Here is a 22,807-nt window from a genome sequence, read left to right as displayed (position 1 = left end):
TATTTTAGGAGTCAAAATAAAAAAAATTTCCTATAAAATATGGATCCAAAAATGGTTTTTCTCTGATTGAGTTATAGTCCTCTTAAAGATATCTCATTGTCCACGCAACAATCGATTTATTAATTAAATTAATTCAAAATACAGGTGTTTCGAAGAAAAATTAAAAGATCGAGCAATAATTGTCGAAATTATATTCGTTTCGATTGTCGAGGTTTAGAAATTATCTCTATCTGTCAAAAAATACAATTGGTGAACTTTGCTCAAATATATACAGGGTGTTTTTAAAACTATGTCCAGTGTTTGCTGTTATCTAAATAAAATTATATAGATAATCGTCTAGATAAAATTTTGGCGTCATCTTATATAGACGCATACAATTTTTTCCCTTAAATTATCTAGAATAATATTCAAGTAATTTGGTTTAGAGTCATAACATATAAAAATACTTAAGCAGTAAGCAATAAGAACTTACAAATAAAAATATGAATATATTTTTATCCCTTTTATAATTTATATATTTTTTAACTGTGTTAAATAATATTATCTGGAAGTTATCCAGATAAATTGCTATTTAATTTGATGTTTTAATATTTTAAAAAATCATCTCTTCATCTTATCTAAGATAAAGTTACATATTTTCATCTCATCTTTATCTAGTTAAAATTATCTAACCACAACACTATGTCAGAGATTTTAAGGGTGCATATTCTAAGAGTCAAAATAAAAAAAAAATTTCCTATCAACGTGGATTCAAAAATACTTTTCCTCCGATCGAGATGGGTAAAAAAATCGAAAAATGTTTTGTAGCTTTTTCGATTTTTCCTTCCAAGTTTAAAGAGCTACAACTTGAAGGAAAAGCATTTCTGGAGCCATGTTTATCGGAACTTTTTCTCTTTTACTTTACTAGAATACGCTCTCAAAACCTCTGACATAATTTTAGAAACACCCTTTATATGTATCTATGCCCGTACTTACGGTCATAAAACATGCTGTGAGCGCTAACGATCCTTTTTGTATCCCCAAAGTCGTGTTAACAAGTAGAAGGGATTAAGGAATACATGAACAAGTGTTATCATTACAATTAGGGGAGCAGATTCCTTGGAAGAATATCGTTTATTATTCCTTACTTATTTTATTTTCTACTATCTAGTCCTATAAATCCTTCCCAGATAGCAAACGTATACATCATTGTGACGTCAAACGATGTCATTAAACGTCAAAATGACGTCAGTTTGTTGCTGGGTTGTAGGGTTACGAGATGATCGCATCAGTCTATCAGAACTTTTGTTCTTCGACGAAGGAATTTTTAAAAAATAATTTTTGACAACTCAGGACCCAACTGAAGGATCCAAGCATTCGCGAGTCTCCTTCTCTTGTCGGAAAGGTGTTAAAACGTACCCAAATAGGAAACTGACGTCATTAAACGTCAAAATGACGTCAGTTTGTTGCTTGGGTTGCGAGATGATCGCATCAGTCTATCAGAACTTTTGTCCTTCGACGAAGGAATTTTTAAAAAATAATTTTTGACAACTCAGGACCCAACTGAAGGATCCAAGCATTCGTGAGTCTTCTTCTCTTGTCGGAAAGGTGTTAAAACGTACCCAAATAGGAAACTGACGTCATTAAACGTCAAAATGACGTCAGTTTGTTGCTTGAGTTGCGAGATGATCGCATCAGCCTATCAGAACTTTTGTCCTTCGACGAAGGAGTTTTTAAAAAATAATTTTTGACAACTCAGGACCCAACTGAAGGATCCAAGCATTCGCGAGTCTCCTTCTCTTGTCGGAAAGGTGTTAAAACGTACCCAAATAGGAAACTGACGTCATTAAACGTCAAAATGACGTCAGTTTGTTGCTTGAGTTGCGAGATGATCGCATCAGCCTATCAGAACTTTTGTCCTTCGACGAAGGAATTTTTAAAAAATAATTTTTGACAACTCAGGATCCAACTGAAGGATCCAAGCATTCGCGAGTCCCCATTTCTTGCCGGAAAGGTGTTAAAAATACATACGTATCCAAGTAGCAAACTGACGTCACTTTGACGTTTAATGACGTCAAAATGACGTACGCCTGCTACCTGGCCCTATGTACGGCCCTTCTAAGCAATCCTGGTTATGGGGGTGCAACGAAGGGAAGAGAGACTATCAATAATTACCTGGACCTATGCCCGCCTAACTCTAACGAAGGACGATTTCTAACGATCCCTCGCCAGCGTCCAACTTCTGGACGTAATTAATTCCCGGGCTAACCTGGAATGCTATAATTAATTGCCGGTGGGGCTGATGAGGGGTAGAGCGCAACGGGTGCAACAATATGTACCCGCTTCGATTAGAAGTGTGGGGAGAGGTAGAAAGGGTAGGCGGGGGGTGGAGGGGGAGAGGGAGAGGAAAGAGGGAGAGAACCGCCTCTCTGCTCGCAGTTATGCAATTAATTAAATCAGTTTGTTATTCGCCGTCGACTGTTAATTGCTGCAAAACTTCAAGAAACTGCACACGCTTGACGTTTCGAAATGCATCGCCGTTCATACTCAAGATCGCATTGTGAGAGCCCGTATGTATGCGTGTATATGTGTGTACCTATTGTCTTTTCACATCGGAATTAGTATCTATAAATTTTCGTCACGCGAATAAAAAGATTTTTATAAGGTAAAAAAAATAGTTTTTATAAAAGGAGAAAAAATGCTCGAGTAAAAGAGAAAAAATTTTTATAAAATAAAGAGATTCTTAATTACGCTTTCGCAATTATTAACGTATATAATGACCTGCCGCAATTAAAAAAAGAAAAAAGCAACGGCCTAAAGAGGTTAATGAATTACGTCAGTGATAGATCCATAAGTTTAACGAGCGCGTATACTCTGGTAATGCGCTTGTTTGATTCCGGATTTAATTGATACGCTTGTAAACGTAAGACAGCCGGCAAATAAAGGATTAGAACGCGATGGTTGCACGCGGTTTAATTAACGAGGAGAGTTTCCTTTTCTTTCACTCTTCTTCGTGTAACGAACACCGTCTTAGTTCTATTTACCACTGAAAAAATTGAAATGAAAAAACAGGCTCTCTCTTCTTCGACATATAATACATATACAGGGTGTACCTAATTAAGTGTGCAACATTTTAGATGATATATATTTTGTCGAAAATTAAGGAGAGTTTCTTATATATATATATATACTTTTTTATATCACTCCCTGTTTTTCTCAAATTTAAACAGACAAATTAAAAAAGAAAACTTGGTGGATATTTTCCACTAATAAAAAGAATATTTATTAATATTTTTTTTAATTATAAGGAAGGGAAGTAAGAGTATATATGTTTATATAAAAAAACCCTCTTTAATTTTTGACAAAGAATCATCCCCTAAAATTGTTCGCACTTATTACATCCTATATATATGTACAACGAGAGAAATTGATTTTTATAAATTCTGAAAATTGATGTACAGAATGTCCCAAACTTACCTGTTAATGAGAGATATTCTTCAGGTTGTTTGGAGACAATTTTTCCTCAATGAAAATAAAAGGTCACCATTTCTTGCAAACTCCCAACTTTCGCCATCATATATCTTTATAATTAAGCTTTAAATTAAAAGTCTTAAATTTAATCTGAAAAATCTAGTTTTGTTAACATTTTATTTCTACAAGGCTTTATTTTCAATAGCTCAACATTTTCACTGAGGAAAATCCAAATAATCCCAAGAATCTACCATTAATTGGAACACTATATATTGGTACTTTTTATTCTTCACTTATTTATAATGATCTAGCATGTATATATATATATATACTAAAGTCTACCCTGTTTATTTAATATACACGAGTACATATATATTCCACTTTGGTTGATGACGGGGTTTCGTTTTGGGAGAATTCTCGTTTCGAAAGCACACGCTTTGCCGCATCCAGTCGGCCTTTGTTTTTAAGAACGAGCAACAAGACAGAGAGAAAGGAGGAGGAGGAGAAGAAACGAAAACAATCGATACGACACACCGGCAAGGCCAATCGGCGTTCTATTCGCGGTGTGGCCAATCAAAATGCCTACTACGTCGCCGGCAGGCCCGCTAATTAGACGCCACGTAAATCAGTCCTGAAACTCAACGTTAATTAACACGGGTTTCCGTTGGAGTTGCTTAGCCACCTATTTATCGAACGACACAAACGCAATATGGTCGGACACGTGTACATCCGTTAAATACCTATCTTGACTGTCGGGGAATGTCGGGGCCGCGCGCGCATATTTGCGCGCCGGGAAGTTGACAGAAAACCGGCCGCCGCCGCCGACGAAACATTCAAATCATTCGAATTAATTCGCCCGCTCTTGCTTGCGACCGACTTGGGAGATAAGGAAGGAAGGATGGAGAATAGTTTCGATTTCCTCGCTTCCTCTCTCAGATAACCGATATATCTCGCTCCCTCTCTATACTTACCGTGTAATCGTCGTGTACGGAGAACCTTATCATCATTCTTAACACGTCATTGACCCTTCTGTCTGTAATCTATATTTTTCTATCGATATGGATACCCAAGTAGCAACAGTGTCCTCTTCGTTAGATAGGTTTTCGAATATAAGTCTTTTACATTTTGTTTCGGGTGGAGAACAGTTGTTGATTTGTAGCAAAGTGACATCATTAGACGTCAAGTGACGTCACCTTGAAAGTCGCCTGGGTGTCCATGCATTGATAGAAGAGTTGAGGATTTGGCGAGAAGAGGGAGACATCAATGATAGGGGATACACACTGTACTCGTTTTCTAAAAACTTGTGATTTTTTTATTAATTAATAAACGTGTATGGTGTGTTCCATGTGTAATTGTATTTTACAAGAGGCCGCGAAACCACATACAGAGATGTCGGGTCCCGAGTACGAAGAGTCCGAGATAAATGAAATAACAAAATTAACTAGACGCGCGCGTGTGGGGGGACCGGCTTCGCGGTGCCCTTTTTCTCATCGTCAGCAACCGGAGGGACATCCCGTGCTCGCGTCCCACTTCCGCCAAGTGCGCGACTCGCGTCATCGCGTCGTCGTTCGACTCGTAACTATGCAAATATTTCACACAGTAATATAAAACATTCCAAGTAGCAAACTGACGTCATTGTGACGTCTACTGACATCATCAAACGTCAAAGTGGCGTCATTGTAGCGTCTAATGACGTCACTCGGCGTCAAAGTGACGTATGCTTGCTACCTGGGTTACGTAACATAATATTTTACATAGTTATTACAGATATATTACAGATCGAGCTGAGAGATGATGCCGATGTCGAAGCAATCAAAATGCGAGATGTCAAATTTGATAATAACGCGCTCGACCCGAAAGACAAAGAATTCGACGAAGAGATTACGTTGAACAGAGCGTCGATCGGAGGGAGCCGATGATCGTAAGTCATCTTCCGCGTTCTGTCGTCGACACACAGAGGTGTGGCCAGAAGGAAGACGCACTTGGCGATGCAGGACCGCGAAAAGAAAGAAAAGAAACCACATGGCACGTCGCGCACGTCGGCTAATCGCCTGTAGAATAATCGCGCGGAAGCCCCGTTTGCCGTTCGCGCTCGATAGTAAATACATAACCATTTATATCACACAAACTTTTTTAACAATATACAAAATGTACCTTATATATATACAAGATTAAATTACACGTTCCAATGATGCACAAACTTCGGATCGAATCTTTCGGCGTTTCGTCAGTTCTCGAGTTCAAAGAGATGACGAAACCAAAACTTTGATCCGAATAAAAATGTAATTGCTTAATTACGTAAATAGAATTGATCGATTTGAGAGAAAAGAGAAAGAGTGAGGTGAAGGGAGAAAAAAATATGATGAGATTTACTTCTCGTATTAATATCTATATTCGCGTGCACACAAATGTAATATCGATTTATTCGAGTCGATGCCGAAAAAGTTTGTGCATCCTTGACATAATCCATCCATCCAGCGCGACTCCTTATTCGACCTACATTGTACACCTTCTCTCTGTATACAGCACTTTTTCTCTCTCACTTTCTCCGTCAGCGTCGCTGCCCACAGAGTCATGTTAGACAGAAATCAGATTTTGATCCTTGGCGGCGTCGACTAGTGATTCGTTCTTCTTTCCGAGGCGCTTCGTTTCGAGTTTCTGAATCCGTGAAGTCATACATGATTCTCTCGAGCACGCCGATGAGAGATTTTTCATTCGGGAATGAATTTGTTTTCGGCGGCGCACGATATTTTTTTTTTTCAATCACGGCTTAATTTACCCGCGACAAGTTTCTCGGGCGAAACTTTCCAAGGATATAAATTAATCGATCGGGAGAGGGTCGTTAAAATTGAAACGAGAGTATTTTGATGAATAAAAAAAAACGAGCATGCAAAACCTTTCGCGCTTCGCTGACATACATTTTTTTCGCGCCGAAAATCCTTCGTGCTTTGGGCTTTGAGCTTCGATTCGCGTTTACACGTCGATGTAACTTTTTTTTTGCCTGCCGCGAGTTGTATCACTCAGCGTTACACGTTACACTAGCTGCTGTAAACATCCGCCTGCAGCGGTAACACACATGCGATTTTACTCTTGGAAGAAATTCGCAAATGAATGCCAAGAATTTAAGGACTGCGACAAAGAAGAATTTTAAATTAAACTCGACGAGAGAAGGATTGAAGGATCTCTCCTCTTTCGAGAAAGTTATAAACTTGTTATTGGCAAACGCAAACGTTTCTGTCTATCTGTCTATTATATATATATATATATATATATATATATATATATATGTATCTTTTGCGTATCGGTCAACTTTAACAATCAATGCACCAACGTAGACTTCGCTAAACGACGCGAGAAATATTCCTTCGTTTGACAATTGAGCCTTGTTCTCTCCTCCGAGAGAACGACATCGATTATTTTCTTCGCACCTACATGTAACACATCGTAATGTACTTACGATTACACTTACAATAAATTTGATCCGGATGTGTGTCGCAAAGTGACACTCTGCTGCAGCAGAAGAACGGATTTCTTCTTTTACAATAGACTTGTCGGTCGATTGTGTCGCTTTGAAAAATGACGAATTCTCGAGAAAGAAAGAAAGATTTAAAGCGCGAGCGAAACGGAGAAAGAAAGTAGAGAGAGATAGATAGAGAGAGAAAGAGAGAGAGAAAGAGCAAGAAAGGAGACGGACGAAGTGACGCTGATGCCTAACAAGAAGGATTCGAATGATAATTCCGTGTCGTTCGTTTCACCTCGACACTCAATTAACGATGGCGGGAACAAGGGCCGCCTAATGAGTTTACGAAGCGTACCGGCGGATCGACAGGAATGATGATTTTGAAAGAAAAATAATTTTCTAAGGGTTCCACACAAAACTTTGCGCGCCATCGTCGTCTCTCTTGTTCGATTTCCGTCAAATTATTTCTCTCTCTTTCTCTTTCTCTTCCGATTGCCATCTGTCTTTCTCGCGTGATTAGATCCTCGTCGATCGCACATGTCGGATTTAGCGCGCGACGCCATTTCTAGAGATGTGTATTACCTTTAAAGTGGCAACAACTGGGGACGAAAAAAGAGAAAATCGAATGCCCTGTTGCAAAGACTCGAGAGTTAACTAAGAAACAATGGTATATCGCATTATATATAAAATTAAAAATACTTTCTTAATCGTTCCGCGAAATTAAAGTAAAGCAGACTCTTGACATCAGAATAATCTGGCGATGATTTTGAATGATGATATTTCATAGAAAGAGCTATTTCGATATATTTCGTAAACGCGTGAAAGAGAGTGCATGCGCCCATTCAACGAATTCTACATTCCACATCATTTGTCGAGATTATCGCAACACGATGAACTGGTGAAAGGGGGTTTTAAAGAAGAAAATTGACGTCACTATACTGCGGCTGATGGTACATACACGATGAGTCGTGCATACTTTAGACTTTCTTCGATTCTTTACAATTGAGCAAAGATTATTATTAAGAAAACCGGCGGATTCGTGACGATGTTTCTGTAATGCGGCATCGAGGGTCTCAACTTGTCACGGATGCATAGGGAACATACTTTTTTTTTATTTCTCAAAAAGTAATGTTCAAATTATTAATTTACTTTAATATCATTTGATTCTTAGATGCTGTAACGCTTACGAGATTAATGATTCAGGAAATTTAGTCAATTTATCATTTTATCGAATAAAAAAAAACTATCAAGCATTTATAAGAGCAAGAAACAGCGTCTATCAAGTTCTGAGATATTTGTCACATCGAATCCAAGTTTAAAAACATTCATTGAGCCAGTCCCAGAAATAATCTACAGCATCCGCGGCAAGTTCGCGCACCCTCGATATATATCAACATCGTCAAAGAGCAGAGATTGCTCGGCGTCCGCGGCAAGTTCAATTATTGTATATTTAACCATCGTGGTACCATGTTCGGAAACGTTTGGCTACCGCGGCATGTTCAAACGCGTACAATATCACGGCGCCAAAGTAGTACGGTAATAGACACTCGACAGAGTCACTGACGGCGGTCCCAGGGGACGGCTACGTGGGCTCTATTCTCTTTGCGATTGTCCTGGAAAACCCGAACTCGCGACGCATAAAGTAGGCTTCTTCCTTCATTGCGCGAAGTCCTTTTGGGATTCGGTCCTGCCGCATAGCAGCGGCTTTAATCGCAGGTATCCTGGGTCCAGGGCGACCAGTCCTGATAGCCGGACGCCGGCAGGTGCGATTGCTGGGCCGCCAGACTCGGATGCGCAAGTGCCATCTGATGATGGTGGTGATGATGGTGGTGGTAATGGTGATAATGCTGATGACCCGGCGGAGGCGGCGAATAGGGATCCACTCCAACGGCGACGTCCACGACATCGACCTGAGGCGAGGGTACGATGACGGGGGGCGTCGGCTGCGGAGAAGGTTGCACCTTCTTCGGGCGACCGACCGGGTTGCCACCTCATTCGCGGCTCCTTCGAGGCCTGCCGACCTTACCTTTCCTAACTGGTGCGCCGCTGTTGCCAGCCGCGGCTGTCGCTGCCGTGACGCCCGACTTGACAATCTTGTTCCAATCGCTTTCGCAGACTGGCGAGCCCGACAGCAAGTAATATCTGAAATCATTAGAGAGTCGTGTGTCACATAAGAGCGCTGTAGGATGAAGGATTGAGGATACAAATTCAGGATGAAAACCAGGCTAATAATCTTTCTCTATTTAAACTATTAGGTGTTTCGATCCTTTCTCCAGGATCCTTCATTATCTTCAACAGGTTGAAGAATATTAAGAAAGATATCTTGTAAGTTCTGACTTCAGTGATAGAATTGAGAATTGTTTCCATCCTGAATTTGTATTTGTTTATACCAGGGCTTCTCTTTTTCGATTATTATAATAATAAAGGATTCGGTAACAATGAGGATTCACATTCAGGATGGAAACTACTTCTCCAGGATCTTTTCTCCTTCTCCATTTTCAGCAGATTGACTAAGAAAGATTCGAGTATCCTCAGTGATATAGTTAAGCACTGTTTCCATCCTGAATTTATATTTGTTTACATCAGAGCTTCTCTTTTTCGATTTATTATAATAATAAAGGATTCGGTAATAATGAAGAGGATACAAATTCAGGATGGAAACCAAGCTGATAATCTTTCTCTATTTAAATTGGATGTTTCGATTCTTTCTCCAGGATCCTTCACCATCTTCAGCAGATTGAAGAACACTGATGGCCACATCAGACAATGATTAGATTAAAATTTCACCAATCAGAATAAAGTTTTGCAAGTTTGAGATTAGTTTTCTCGATTCTAATTGGTTACATTTCAAAATCCACTCTCAATCCTAGTCTGATACAGCCATAAGAATGATTCCGGATGTCTTGTAAGTCCTAATCTCAACGATATACTTGAGCACCGTTTCCATCCTGAATTTGTATTTGTAAACTAGAGATTCTTTTTTTAAATTTGCTATAATAAAGAATAACTCCCTCTCGAACTCTTACCTGTCGCCAGGGTTGAGCGGATTACCACATTTATTGCAGTTGAAACATTTCAGGTGAAACACCGATTCGCTGGCCCTCATGACCAGTTCGTTCGGTGGTATTGTGTTGCCACAACTCGAGCAGATACCACCATTGCCACCGAACATCCTGCAACAGGGCAAGCACGTGACGGACACGTGATTAGACATTCAATTGAAAGTATTCCGCGTGATTGGAAATAGATTTTGGAGATCCCGGTAAGTGATCGTTTTGGGTATTTCAAGCGCATTACACGAGTCGCAATTTTACGACGCGAGAAAGAACGTTACGTCCGATTACGGCGACGATTAGAGTCCCCGATTATTTTCAACAATTTCGTTTCGGTGCATCTCCAACACACCTATGTACGCGCGTACATACACATTTGCAGCTCCAATACCTGCGCGCGACGCGATGTAACGCGCACGTTAATGGCAGTTAATGTTTGCGAAGCGGTTGTCAAGCCGTATACCCGTTGGCTCGTAAAACCGGCTGTTTATGCAGCAATTAGCTATGTAACGATACGCAGGTATGTCGAATGGGGATTCGAGATGCGAGCGCCACGATTTCACGTCTCTCCGAGAAGGCCAGGAAGGAGGATCTCTTTCGCGACGTACCGGCTATCTTTCGTTCAGTTCGGGAACTCGAACCCGAAGTTAGAAAGAGATCTGACGATCAATTTGCGATGTTTTCCGGCGTCATATATATATATATATATATATATATATATATATATATATATATATATGAGTTGCGCGTTGCAGTTAAAATCGAATTCCATTTAAATTTAATGAAATATTTAATTAAATCGGCTGTTGAAACACGCGATAGGGAGTCGGCATATCGATATTTGCGTCCGACTTTACTCGAGAGCGCGCATAAGGTTGTTACGACGACGGATTGGATTGGAGAGAGAGAAAGAGAGAGAGTGAAAGAGGGGGAGATTTGAGGTTTCTCGTTATTAATTTAATTACCGGCTGACAGTTCTATAATTAAATTGCTAATTTATCTGTCGGAGATACAGCTGATCGCGCTAGCTCGGCCCAGTATCTCGATGATTGCTCGCCGAATGACGTTTCAATCCTTTTCTTTTTATTCTCCCTCTCTTTCTCTCTTGCTTTTTGCTGTTTTTCTCCCTCTCTTCTTTTTTCGCGATTTGTCTTCGATCGGTCGATTTTAAATGCGTGTTCCGGAAAATGCGGATGCAAACAAGTTGGCGCCGGACGGTTCTCGCAAACAAGAACAAAGGAGGTATGGTGATGCACGAATTTCGAAATTGGGAGAGATCAACGTGCTTACTTTCTCGTTCGCGTATGAATCGACGAGTGTACAGGGTGTCCCAAAATTACTGGAGATTCCTAAGGTTATTTTGTCGAGGCACCAATAATTTTCAAGTTGTAAGCAGTTGAAAATTAAGGATTTTTCGCAAACCAGGCTTTGTGGAAAATTTACTACAATAAGATATAAAATATGCCCAATTAACTTTACTATAGTAAACATTACTATGTACATATTAATATTTTTTAGTGTAATAAATATTAATCAGAGACTCATAAAATTCTCTCCATATACATGATGGCAAAAATTGGGAACATGTAATAAAAACTGATGACCTCGACATTTTCGCTGAAAAAAATCATCTCCAAACCTCTATTAACAGGATATCTGGTAATTTCGGCACACCCAGTACATGCGTTATGTCACGTATTAATTAAATATGACAATGTATGAAGTTGTAAAGATAAAGAATCGGAAAAAAGGATCGTTTAGAAATTCTCTGCGACGTTATCGGGAATTCCATCGCATTATTAATTCAATTTCCCTCGCGAACCAGTTAAGTTGGTTGATCGGTCTTGTGTTACGTGGGAAGATGCTGAAGATATACATACATATATATATATATATATATATATATATATATATACACGTGGTTCGCGCACGTGGCACGAGATCCTAATCAAAGGCAGCGTCTTCGTCTCTTCTGTTAAGCGCAGAGAGGATGATGAGAGTTTTGCGTCTCTCGAGCGTCTCTAGCGTAAATAAATCGACGTGGCAAGTTTTAATTGCGGGGCCGCGTCTTTATCAACTTGACCGAGTACCTACTTCCGGGTCGCATCCTCCGCGAAGTTAATGAGCGGAGATGCGTGTGCCTTCGCATATATATATATATATATACACACAGCCGAATCGCGTTTTCGATTTCTCCATAATTGCTAATTAGAGGCCGACGCGGCCAAGTCAATCAGCTAGAACGGATAGAAGGAATTATACAGTTGATGATCGAGGATCAGCCATAAAATCTACCTCTCTCTTTCTCTCTCATCGGCCTCTTAATCGCCCGACGTCATTACCAGTATCATTATTCACGCGTGTTTTACGTGACCATCCTGGAAAGCTGATGACAAGCAAGAATTTTCGATTATCCGCGGAGTCTTATTTATGACAGTTATAAAAAATGTCAAACGCCGCGGACACAAATTATTCGTTATTTTACTTCATAATTAATACTTCAAAGAAGCGCATCCCATATTTGGAATCGTTAATAACTCAGGTGTGCCAGACGAAAAAAAAAAATATATATATATATATATACGTATTACAGAAATGCGCGATATTATCGAGTCGCGCGGCTGACTAATAATAATTTTGATGTATCTTCGATAAAACAGTGATCGCGTCGAGATTTATCTTGCCCATATGGGCTTCAGCCAGCTTGATTTGTATTTTAACTACGAGCTGCACTTGATTACTTCCTGCACTTCAAGTACCTCTTCAGATTGAAATATCATTTTCCACCATCAAAGTACAAATAATGTACTAATAATGTAAAAAAAAAACAAAAAATTTTTAAATCCGATAAAATGTAATTTTTTTTTTTACCTAAAATTATAGCGCTCCCCGTTTGTTAATATTAATACTTTAATTGTGGAAGAGGATTTATCGATCTGTACAGTCAATCAAAATATTGGTGCTTGAACTTATTTTATATTAATATAATTTAATAATTATATTAATATTATTTAACTAGAAAAAATTAATATTAATGAATATTTTAATTGACTGCACAGATTGATAAATTCTTTTCCACAATTAAAATATTGATATTAACAAACAAAAGGGGGCAAAAGGGATATTTCAATCTGTACAGTGAATAAAAAGATTCATGGTCGAATCTAAAACTTTGCTTTGTTTCGATAAAAGAGAGGTAAGGATCACCTTAAAAAAAAAAAAAAAAAAATTGCGGTTAAAGATATGCATGATCTATATTTTTTGACGGTCCCCGATGGACTGTAAAAATTCGGCGATCCGCACAATCGACGCGCCCCGGCCGCGATGACGTAGAAACACGTCAAACACGAGCCCGGCGGCGTTTAATAATTTTAATGAGCAAAGTTCAGTCCGCGCACTAAGAGAGTAATTGGCGATTACGTTCGGCGGAGCGATCTTTAACGAGCGGTCTACGCAATTTCTAATTAGTTGATTTCACCAATGATAATACCCGCGTCCCTTCTCCTTGCCTTGACTCCTCCAACTTGACTACGCAATTTGCCGCGTGCCTCCCACTCTCTCCTCTTACGTTTTAATTGCGACCGACGTGTCAATCTTGCCTGCCCTAACAAGCATCTCTAAAGGCGCGTGTCATCTACGTGTGTGTTTCCCAACGAAGCAGTAATTTGACGAACCGGCCGAAATCTCTCGGCAATTAGATCCCGAACGACGGAGCTGTATATCTGTCAAATAAATGCGCGATAACAGTCGCGAATTTTATACGTATACGTATATGTAGGTGGATTTAATTTCGGATGCGACGAATTCGGAGCTGTCAAATTAATAAACACTCAAAGTTTTTAATTTCATATTTTTTAGAGCTGTCAAATTAATACACACTCAAAGTTTTTAATTTCATATTTTTTAGAGCTGTCAAATTAGTACACAATAAATATATTTTGAATTTAATGGATATATAGGATATTTCATTCTAAATAAGTGCGAAACATTTTAAATGATTTCTTTATCGAAAATATATAAATTTCTCCCTGAAGAGTTACATTCTTCCAAAGGAAAGGTAAAAATTAGATTTTTAATTTTTTCTCAAATTTTGAACAAGTTGAAAAATGAAATTTGATCGATATTTTCCAAGAATAAAAAATATACTTATTAATATTTTTCAAATTCTCTCGTATCGGTGTAAGGGGATGAAACTAGCAACCCCTATTCAATTTTTCATTAGAACTTTTTGACAGACTGAAATATAAATAATCTCTAAATATATACGTTAGAAAGCTTGATTCCTTTAGAAACTTTTTTATTTCCTTCATTTTTTCGTAAAACCAAAAGTCTTCATGAAAAAAGAAATAAATTTAATTTTCACCTCCCTCTTTGGAAGAAAATAACTCCTCAGGAAATGATACAGGATTATCCCCTAAAATTTTTCATTATTTAAAAATACCCTGTATATACATTTTTCAGATCTGTCAAATTCATGCGCAATAAAAATTTCGCATTTAATACATATATATAAAAAATTGTGATAAATTATAAAAATATATGTGGATGATTTAGAAAAAATTCCCGAGCAAGTACGGCCTCCCTTATCCTCCGGTTCGCCCTCTTTTACCCTCGCAAATTAATGCGCAATAAAAGTTTCAAATTTAATATATACATATATACAGAATCAGCCCTCAAAATTTTATTTAAAAATACTTTTAGATCTGTCAAATTCATGCGCAATAAAAATTTCGAATTAAATATATATATAAAAAATTGTGATAAATTATAAAAATATATGTAGATGATTTAGAAAAAATTCCCGAGCAAGTACGGCTTCCCTTATCCTTCGGTTCGCCCTCTCTCACCCTCGCAAATTAATGCGCAATAAAAGTTTCAAATTTAATACATACATATATACAGAATCATTCCTAAAAATTTTTCATTATTTAGAAATACTTTTAGATCTGTCAAATTTACGCACAATAAAAATTTTGAATTAAATATATACATATAAAAAATTGTGATAAATTACGAAAAATGTGGACGATTGTTCGCGCGACTCTCGATTATATCGCAATAAACGCGGCGGACGATTTAGAAAAAATTTTCAAGCAAGTGCAGCCTCCCTTATTCTTCGAATCGCCCTCTCTCACCCTCGCAAATTAATGCGCAAATAAAAGTTTCAAATTTAATACATACATATATACAGAATCATCCCCCAAAATTTTTCATTATTTAGAAATATCCTGTATATACATTTTTCAGATCTGTCAAATTCATGCGCAATAAAAATTTCGCATTTAATACATATATATAAAAAATTGTGATACATTATAAAAATATATGTGGATGATTTAGAAAAAATTCCTGAGCAAGTACGGCCTCCCTTATCCTTCGGTTCGCCCTCGCAAATTAATGCGCAATAAAAGTTTCGAATTTAATATATACATATAACAGACTCATCCCCCAAAATTTTTCATTATTTAGAAAAACTTTTAGATCTCTCAAATTCACGCGCAATAAAAATTTCAAATTAAATATATACATAAAAAATTGTGATAAATTACGAAAAATGTGGACGATTTTTCGCGCGACTCTCGATTATATCGCAATAAACGCGGCGGACGATTTAGAAAAAATTTTCAAGCAAGTGCAGCCTCCCTTATTCTTCGAATCGCCCTCTCTCACCCTCGCAAATTAATGCGCAAATAAAAGTTTCAAATTTAATACATACATATATACAGAATCATCACCCAAAATTTTTCATTATTTAGAAATATCCTGTATATACATTTTTCAGATCTGTCAAATTCATGCGCAATAAAAATTTCGCATTTAATACATATATATAAAAAATTGTGATACATTATAAAAATATATGTGGATGATTTAGAAAAAATTCCTGAGCAAGTACGGCCTCCCTTATCCTTCGGTTCGCCCTCGCAAATTAATGCGCAATAAAAGTTTCGAATTTAATATATACATATAACAGACTCATCCCCCAAAATTTTTCATTATTTAGAAAAACTTTTAGATCTCTCAAATTCACGCGCAATAAAAATTTCGAATTAAATATATACATATAAAAAATTGTGATAAATTACGAAAAATGTGGACGATTTTTCGTGCGACTCTCGATTATATCGCAATAAACGCGGCGGACGATTTAGAAAAAATTCTCAAGCAAGTGCAGCCTCCTTATTCTTCGAATCGCCCTCTCTTACCCTCGCAAATTAATGCGCAATAAAAGTTTCGAATTTAATATATACATATAACAGACTCATCCCCCAAAATTTTTCATTATTTAGAAAAACTTTTAGATCTGTCAAATTCACGCGCAATAAAAATTTCGAATTAAATATATACATATAAAAAATTGTGATAAATTACGAAAAATGTGGACGATTTTTCGCGCGACTCTCGATTATATTGCGATAAACGGAGCGGCGGACAATTTAGAAAGATTCACGAGCAAGTGCGGCCTCCCTTACCCTTCGGCCGTCCTCTCTCTCACCCTCGCACCCTCGCTCATTATGCGTGCCCCTTTGCGCGGGCCGCGCTCCATCGCTAACAAGAGAGAATAAGAGAGAGAGAGAGAGAGAGAGACACAAACGTGTGCGGGCGCGCACGTATGTCGAAAACGACGTATTCACACACGGGGTGGTCGCGCGTGTGTATGCGAACGACTCCCGCCTGTTAATGAGTTAGACTACCTTACCCTCGGCACTTTAATTGTCTAAAGCACAAATTGGGCGGCTTTAATTAGCGTAATTATTTGGTTCGTTTGTCCGTTTATCCAAGATCCTTGTATCGAGCGAGGGGGTCGAGTCCTCTTCGCGGGGCTAAATGGATTCATTAGCGCTTTGTGCGATTAAAAATCCAAATTTCGGGGGCTGCCTTTGTGCTTCGTTTTGATTCCGCGTTACCTGCGAACCGAATCCTCGCGAGCTTCTTTGACAATCATCCTTCTCTCTCCCTCCCTTCAAGCATCCGCGCAATTATCGGGTGCAATTGGATCCGTTCTGTATCTAAAATCTCCCGAGTGTGTAACGTCACGAAGTGACGTTATTTGGAGACGATTTTTCCTCAGCAAAAATGTCGAGGAGAGCCATCATCATTTTTTGCACATTCCCAATTTTTGCCGTCATGTAGCTTTATAACTAAACCTTGAATTAAAATTTTATTAAAGTAATCCCTACTTGAAATTAATTGGAGAACGTGGTTCTGTTAACACTTGAATCCTATATTTTCAATCGCTCATAACTCGAAAATCATCGACGCCTCGACATTTTTGCCGAGGAGACACCGTCTCCAAATAACAAGATCGTGTGACACCTTATATCGGACACCCTGTATATACATGTACGTATATGCACACACACGACAGGCAAAAAAAAAACACATTCTCATGGGCTAGCTTTAATTTTTCTAGATAATAATGATTAATCGCGGCCTCGGTTTCCAGTTTAATTAAAAAGCTATGCGGTCGCCACTCTTTCCGTTTCTTCCCCCATATACATAAATACATATATACACACACACACACACATAGTTCGCCTTCCGCGAAACAGCCGACTGGCAAATTAAATTGAAATTGACTAGGTCTGGTAATGAGGTGGCCTGCAGGCCCAGTCGCGGCATTAGCCGGGTGTGGGTTCTAGAAAATGAGTTCCGACTTAACAACAAATTGCCTCGGTGAACTTCCTTTCACCCCATCCACCTCGCCACCCTCTACCTCCCTTTGTCCTCTCTTTTCCCACCTTTAACGTCCCGCAAACGAGCGGGCTCCTAATAAAGTTAATCGATGCCAAAGAGAGGGAGAGAGAAAAAAAGAGGAAAGAAAGGAACCGCGGATCCTCGATAACTATTTAATTCAGTCAATCAAAATTCCTATTAGCCGCCGAACGCAATTTGGAAGTATATGCCGAACAACGTGCGCTCGTATTAGAAGCTGTCTGAGATATTGAACGCGGAGCTAGCGATGGAAATAAGCGGGCGTCGAGAACAAACAAGGACGACGGAGGTCGAGCGAAAAAAAGTACCAGTCTCGATACCAAAAAAAAAAAAAAAAAATAAAATAAAAAAAAATAGGGAAAATATATATAAAAACTAGTTGCAGGGAGGCAGCATAAAACGCGTAATAATGAGGAACCGAGGGAATAAAAAAATGACCCTCGTCAAATCTCTCTCATCTCACGTTAGATTACGTCGCGAGTCCAAGAAGGGAGGAGGCGAGACGGATTTTAATTCAATTCTAAAGAAGATCCGTAAGAGGGAGCTGTTTTCTCGAGCGACGATATTGCGGTTTATCGTGATCTAACTTGGAAAATTGGATTTCGCATTACAGAGCGCGATTGTTCGGCGCCGACGCAAGACAATTTCGATTAGTCCGATCTCTCCAATTCATTTTAATGTAATTAACGTTCCGATTGCATGCTTTGTTTCCTGGTCTAATCTCCAGCTCCCCCGTTTGTCCATCCCGCTGTATGTGTGTATGCGTGTGTTGGTACCCCTCTTCTCCGTCCCGCCCCTGGTAACAAGCGGGGCTGCGCGGCAGAGGCATCGATCAGTCGTGACTGGTACCGTATGCGTGTGCGTGTGGATAACATAGAGGGCTCTGCGAAATGCACGAATGCGAGTGTATATATATATATACTAGCTTTTCGGACCGCGCTTCGCGCGGTCCTCAAAGCCTTTCTATTCGCACCGCGCTTCGCGCGGTCCTCATATAGCCTATATTAAATCCGGTTTAACACAAAAAATTAATTCTTTTTTTGTATTACCGCGAACTACTTCCACATTTGTTGTCCGACTTTCACGAAATTTATATCAAAATAAATGTTTAAATTTTTTTTGGATGACTACTATGTTATCTATTTCTTTCTCCCAGATATTTTATTTTACACCGCGTTTTGCATATATTTAAATATTTATTATATATTTTTATTTTTATTTATTTATTTTTTTTATTTTATTTATATTTATTTTTATGCACATGGGTGCGTGGATACGTGGGTGGGTGCGTGGGTGGATAAATAAAGTAATAAAAATTTGTTAAAATCATATAGTAGCCATCCCGGACAAAATTTGAGTACAAATTTCGAAAAAGTCTGTGAATAAATGTTTGAATACGTGGGTGGATGCATGGGTGGGATAAAACTTAAAAGAATCACACAGCAGCTTTCTCAGAAAAATTTGCAACATTTTTGTACCAATTTCGTGAAAATTGGTCCATAAATGCGCATGCGTGTGGGTGAATGCGTGGGTGGAGGTGTAACACTTGAAAAAACCACACCGTCGCCATCTCCAAAAAATTTTCAACATTTTGGTACCAATTTTTACAAAAATCCGTTCATAAATATGCGATTGCGTGGGTGGATGCGTGGGTGGGGGTGTAAACTTAAAAAACCCACACAGCAGCTTTCTCAGAAAAATTTGCAACATTTTTGTACCAATTTCGTGAAAATTGGTCCATAAATGCGCATGCGCGTGGGTGGGTGCGTGGGTGGAGGTGTAACACTTGAAAAAACCGCATCGTCTCCATCTCCAAAAAATTTGCAACAATTTGGTACCGATTTAAAAAAAATCGGTTCATAAGTATGCGATTGCGCGGGTGGGTGCGTGGGTGGAGGCGTAAACTTAAAAAACCCACACAGCAGTTTCCTCAGAAAAATTTGCAACATTTTGGTATTAATTTCGTGAAAATTGGTCCATAAATGCGCATGCATGTGAGTAAATGCGTGGGTGGGTGAGTAGGTGGAAGTGTAACACTTAAAAAAACCGCATCGTCGCTATCTCCAAAAATGTTGCAACATTTTGATACCATGTGTTCAGAAATATTGCAAAAAAAATTTTTTTTGCAAAAACATACCCTCCTCTGAGGAAAAAAAAATAAAAATAAAAAAATTAAAAAAAAACCCACAGCAGCCACCCCCGAAAAATTTGCAACATTTTGGTACCAATTTCGAGACAATCGGTCCACAAATGCGGAAGTAGTTCGGGTACAGACAGACAGACAGACAGACGGACGGTGCTTATATATATAGATACTAGCTTTTCGGACCGCGCTTCGCGCGGTCCTCAAAGCCTTTCTATTCGGACCGCGTTTCGCGCGGTCCTCATATAGCCTATATTAAATCCATTTTAACACAAAAAATTAATTCTTTTTTGTATTACCGCGAACTATTTCCACATTTGTTGTCCGACTTTCACGAAATTTATATCAAAATAAATAAATTTTTTTTGGATGATTACTATGTTATCTATTTCTTTCTCCCAGATATTTTATTTTACACCGCGTTTTGCATAATTTAAATATTTATTATATATTTTTATTTTTATTTTCTTGTTTATTTTAATTTCCACACAATTTCATATTTTTTAAATATAAAACATTATTTTAGTTAATATATACTTTAAATATTTTTTTCATTACTTAATTATTATATCCTTTTTTACATTTTACTCAATTTTTTTTATTTCTAATGTACCCACCGCTAACCCGCTATTATTAGCTCTCATACAATGTCATAATTCTTCAATTTACAAAATTTCCCTGTATATTACATTTTTTGTAAAACATTTTTCACTTTTTTCAATTAAATGTCCTTAATTGCTACATTCATCAATTTTAATTTTTACACTTTCTCTTTTTGTTGCTCTAGAAAATGCCACATAAAGTTGACCATGAGCAAATACAGGATGTGGCAAATAAATTCCAATTTTTTCTAAACTTTGTCCTTGTGATTTATTTATTGTCATAGCAAATGACACTCGAATAGGAAACTGTCTTCGTTTAAACTTAAATGGCAGTTCCAAATCATTTGTAATTAAATCTATCCTCGGAATCATAACAATTTGTCCTCGAGCAGGACCTGTTATAACTTCTACATAAATTATATTATTTTTCAAATTAGTTATAATAAATCTTGTACCATTACAAAGTCCTTTTTTAGTATTTAAATTTCTTAATAAGATTACTGTAGCACCAACTTTTATTTTAAGCCGATGAACTGGCATTCCAGAAGGTGTCAGTGAATTTAGAAACTCAGTTGGAAAATTTAATTGCTCCTGTGGATCATCACTTACAATACAGTCAATAGAGAGATACTCCTTTTCTTCTCCTTCCATTAGACAAAGAATTTCATCATTAATTTTGAAAGTATCCTCATTTTTAGGACAAAGAATCGTTCGATCTTGATTTTCTCTAATCCTTTTCATGGTAATTCTATCACCAAAAATCTCATTAATAAGAGATTCTTTTGATATAAAATCATGTGGAATTTCAATCGTGTCTAGATTTAGTCCATCTGTATTTGATAATTTACCATCTCCGAGTTGCATTAACCAATTTGCAAATTCTTTTTCTTCCGCAGTTCTCATATTTTGCTGTAATTTAACCTTAATTACATTCCTCCATATAGGGTTGTATTTTACAGTCGATTCAATTATCGCTGTTTTGTGTAAATGAGGTACTACTGGAAGATTTTGTCTGAAATCTCCTGCAAATAAAATTACTTTTCCTCCAAATGGTTGATCATTCTTCATTAAATCCTTTAAAAGTTTATCAACTGCTGTTAAGGCATGTCCAACAGTCATGCTCACTTCATCCCATATGATTAATTTTGCATTGATCAATTCTCGTGCAGCTTGAGAATTTCCTCTAATATTTGATTTAGCTGCATCATCAATTGGAATTGTAAGCTTAAACAGAGAATGATAAGTTCTTCCTCCTTTCAGAAGTGTGGCTGCAATTCCAGTTGAAGCACATGGAAGAACTATTTCATTTCTTCCTCGAATAACACTTAGAAATGTGTTAAATAAATAGGTTTTACCACTTCCTGCAAACCCGTCAATAAAAAACAAACGCTTAAGTTCATTTTCATTTTTAATTGCTCGCATTACTATATCATACACGTATTTTTGTTCATCATTTAGTGTAGATAATAAATAATCACCACGTATTTTTTCTTCATCTACATTATACTCTGTTTCGTAAATATTTATTTCAGTTGGATTTGGTAATTGAAATTTCTCACAACTACTTCCATTATTTATCAGAATTTGTTGTATATGGTTTAACGCCATATTTTCGGGATTTACAACATTATTATTTACAAAGTCCTCAATCATAAAATCTGTGACCAAGTCAATAAATGCGTATGCACATGGGTGCGTGGATACGTGGGTGGGTGCGTGGGTGGATAAATAAAGTGATAAAAATTTGTTAAAATCATATAGTAGCCATCCCGGACAAAATTAGAATACAAATTTCAAAAAAGTCTGTGAATAAATGTTTGAATGCGTGGGTGGATGCATGGGTGGGATAAAACTTAAAAGAACCACACAGCAGCTTTCTCAGAAAAATTTGCAACATTTTTGTACCAATTTCGTGAAAATTGGTCCATAAATGCGCATACGCGTGGGTGGGTGCGTGGGTGGAGGTGTAACACTTGAAAAAACCGCATCGTCGCCATCTCCAAAAAATTTGCAACAATTTGGTACCGATTTAAAAAAAATCGGTTCATAAGTATGCGATTGCGCGGGTGGGTGCGTGGGTGGAGGCGTAAACTTAAAAAACCCACACAGCAGTTTCCTCAGAAAAATTTGCAACATTTTGGTACTAATTTCGTGAAAATTGGTCCATAAATGCGCATGCATGTGGGTAAATGCGTGGGTGGGTGAGTGGGTGGAAGTGTAACACTTAAAAAAACCGTATCGTCGCTATCTCCAAAAATTTTGCAACATTTTGATACCATGTGTTCAGAAATATTGCAAAAAAAATTTTTTTTGCAAAAACATACCCTCCTCTGAGGAAAAAAAATAAAAATAAAAAAATTTAAAAAAAAACCCACAGCAGCCA

General features: G+C 37.7%; 1 protein-coding gene across 1 annotated transcript in view; it reads right to left on the bottom strand.

Annotated features, from left to right (window-relative positions):
- Positions 1-4,736: 4,736 nt before the first annotated feature.
- The window catches only part of LOC114945082 (uncharacterized), a 101,910-nt gene continuing 83,839 nt past the window's right edge, over positions 4,737-22,807 (bottom strand). The window contains 2 exon segments of the mRNA XM_085485439.1: positions 4,737-9,052; positions 9,937-10,083. Coding sequence (XP_085341565.1) covers positions 8,902-9,052; positions 9,937-10,083 — 298 coding nt within the window. The 3' untranslated portion in view covers positions 4,737-8,901.

Source organism: Nylanderia fulva, unplaced genomic scaffold (assembly GCF_048542155.1).
Source record: "Nylanderia fulva isolate GAGA-0341 unplaced genomic scaffold, ASM4854215v1 Scaffold37, whole genome shotgun sequence".
NCBI lineage: Eukaryota > Metazoa > Arthropoda > Insecta > Hymenoptera > Formicidae > Nylanderia > Nylanderia fulva.
Note: the sequence above shows the minus strand (reverse complement) of the source record. Positions and strands in the feature narration are given on the sequence as shown.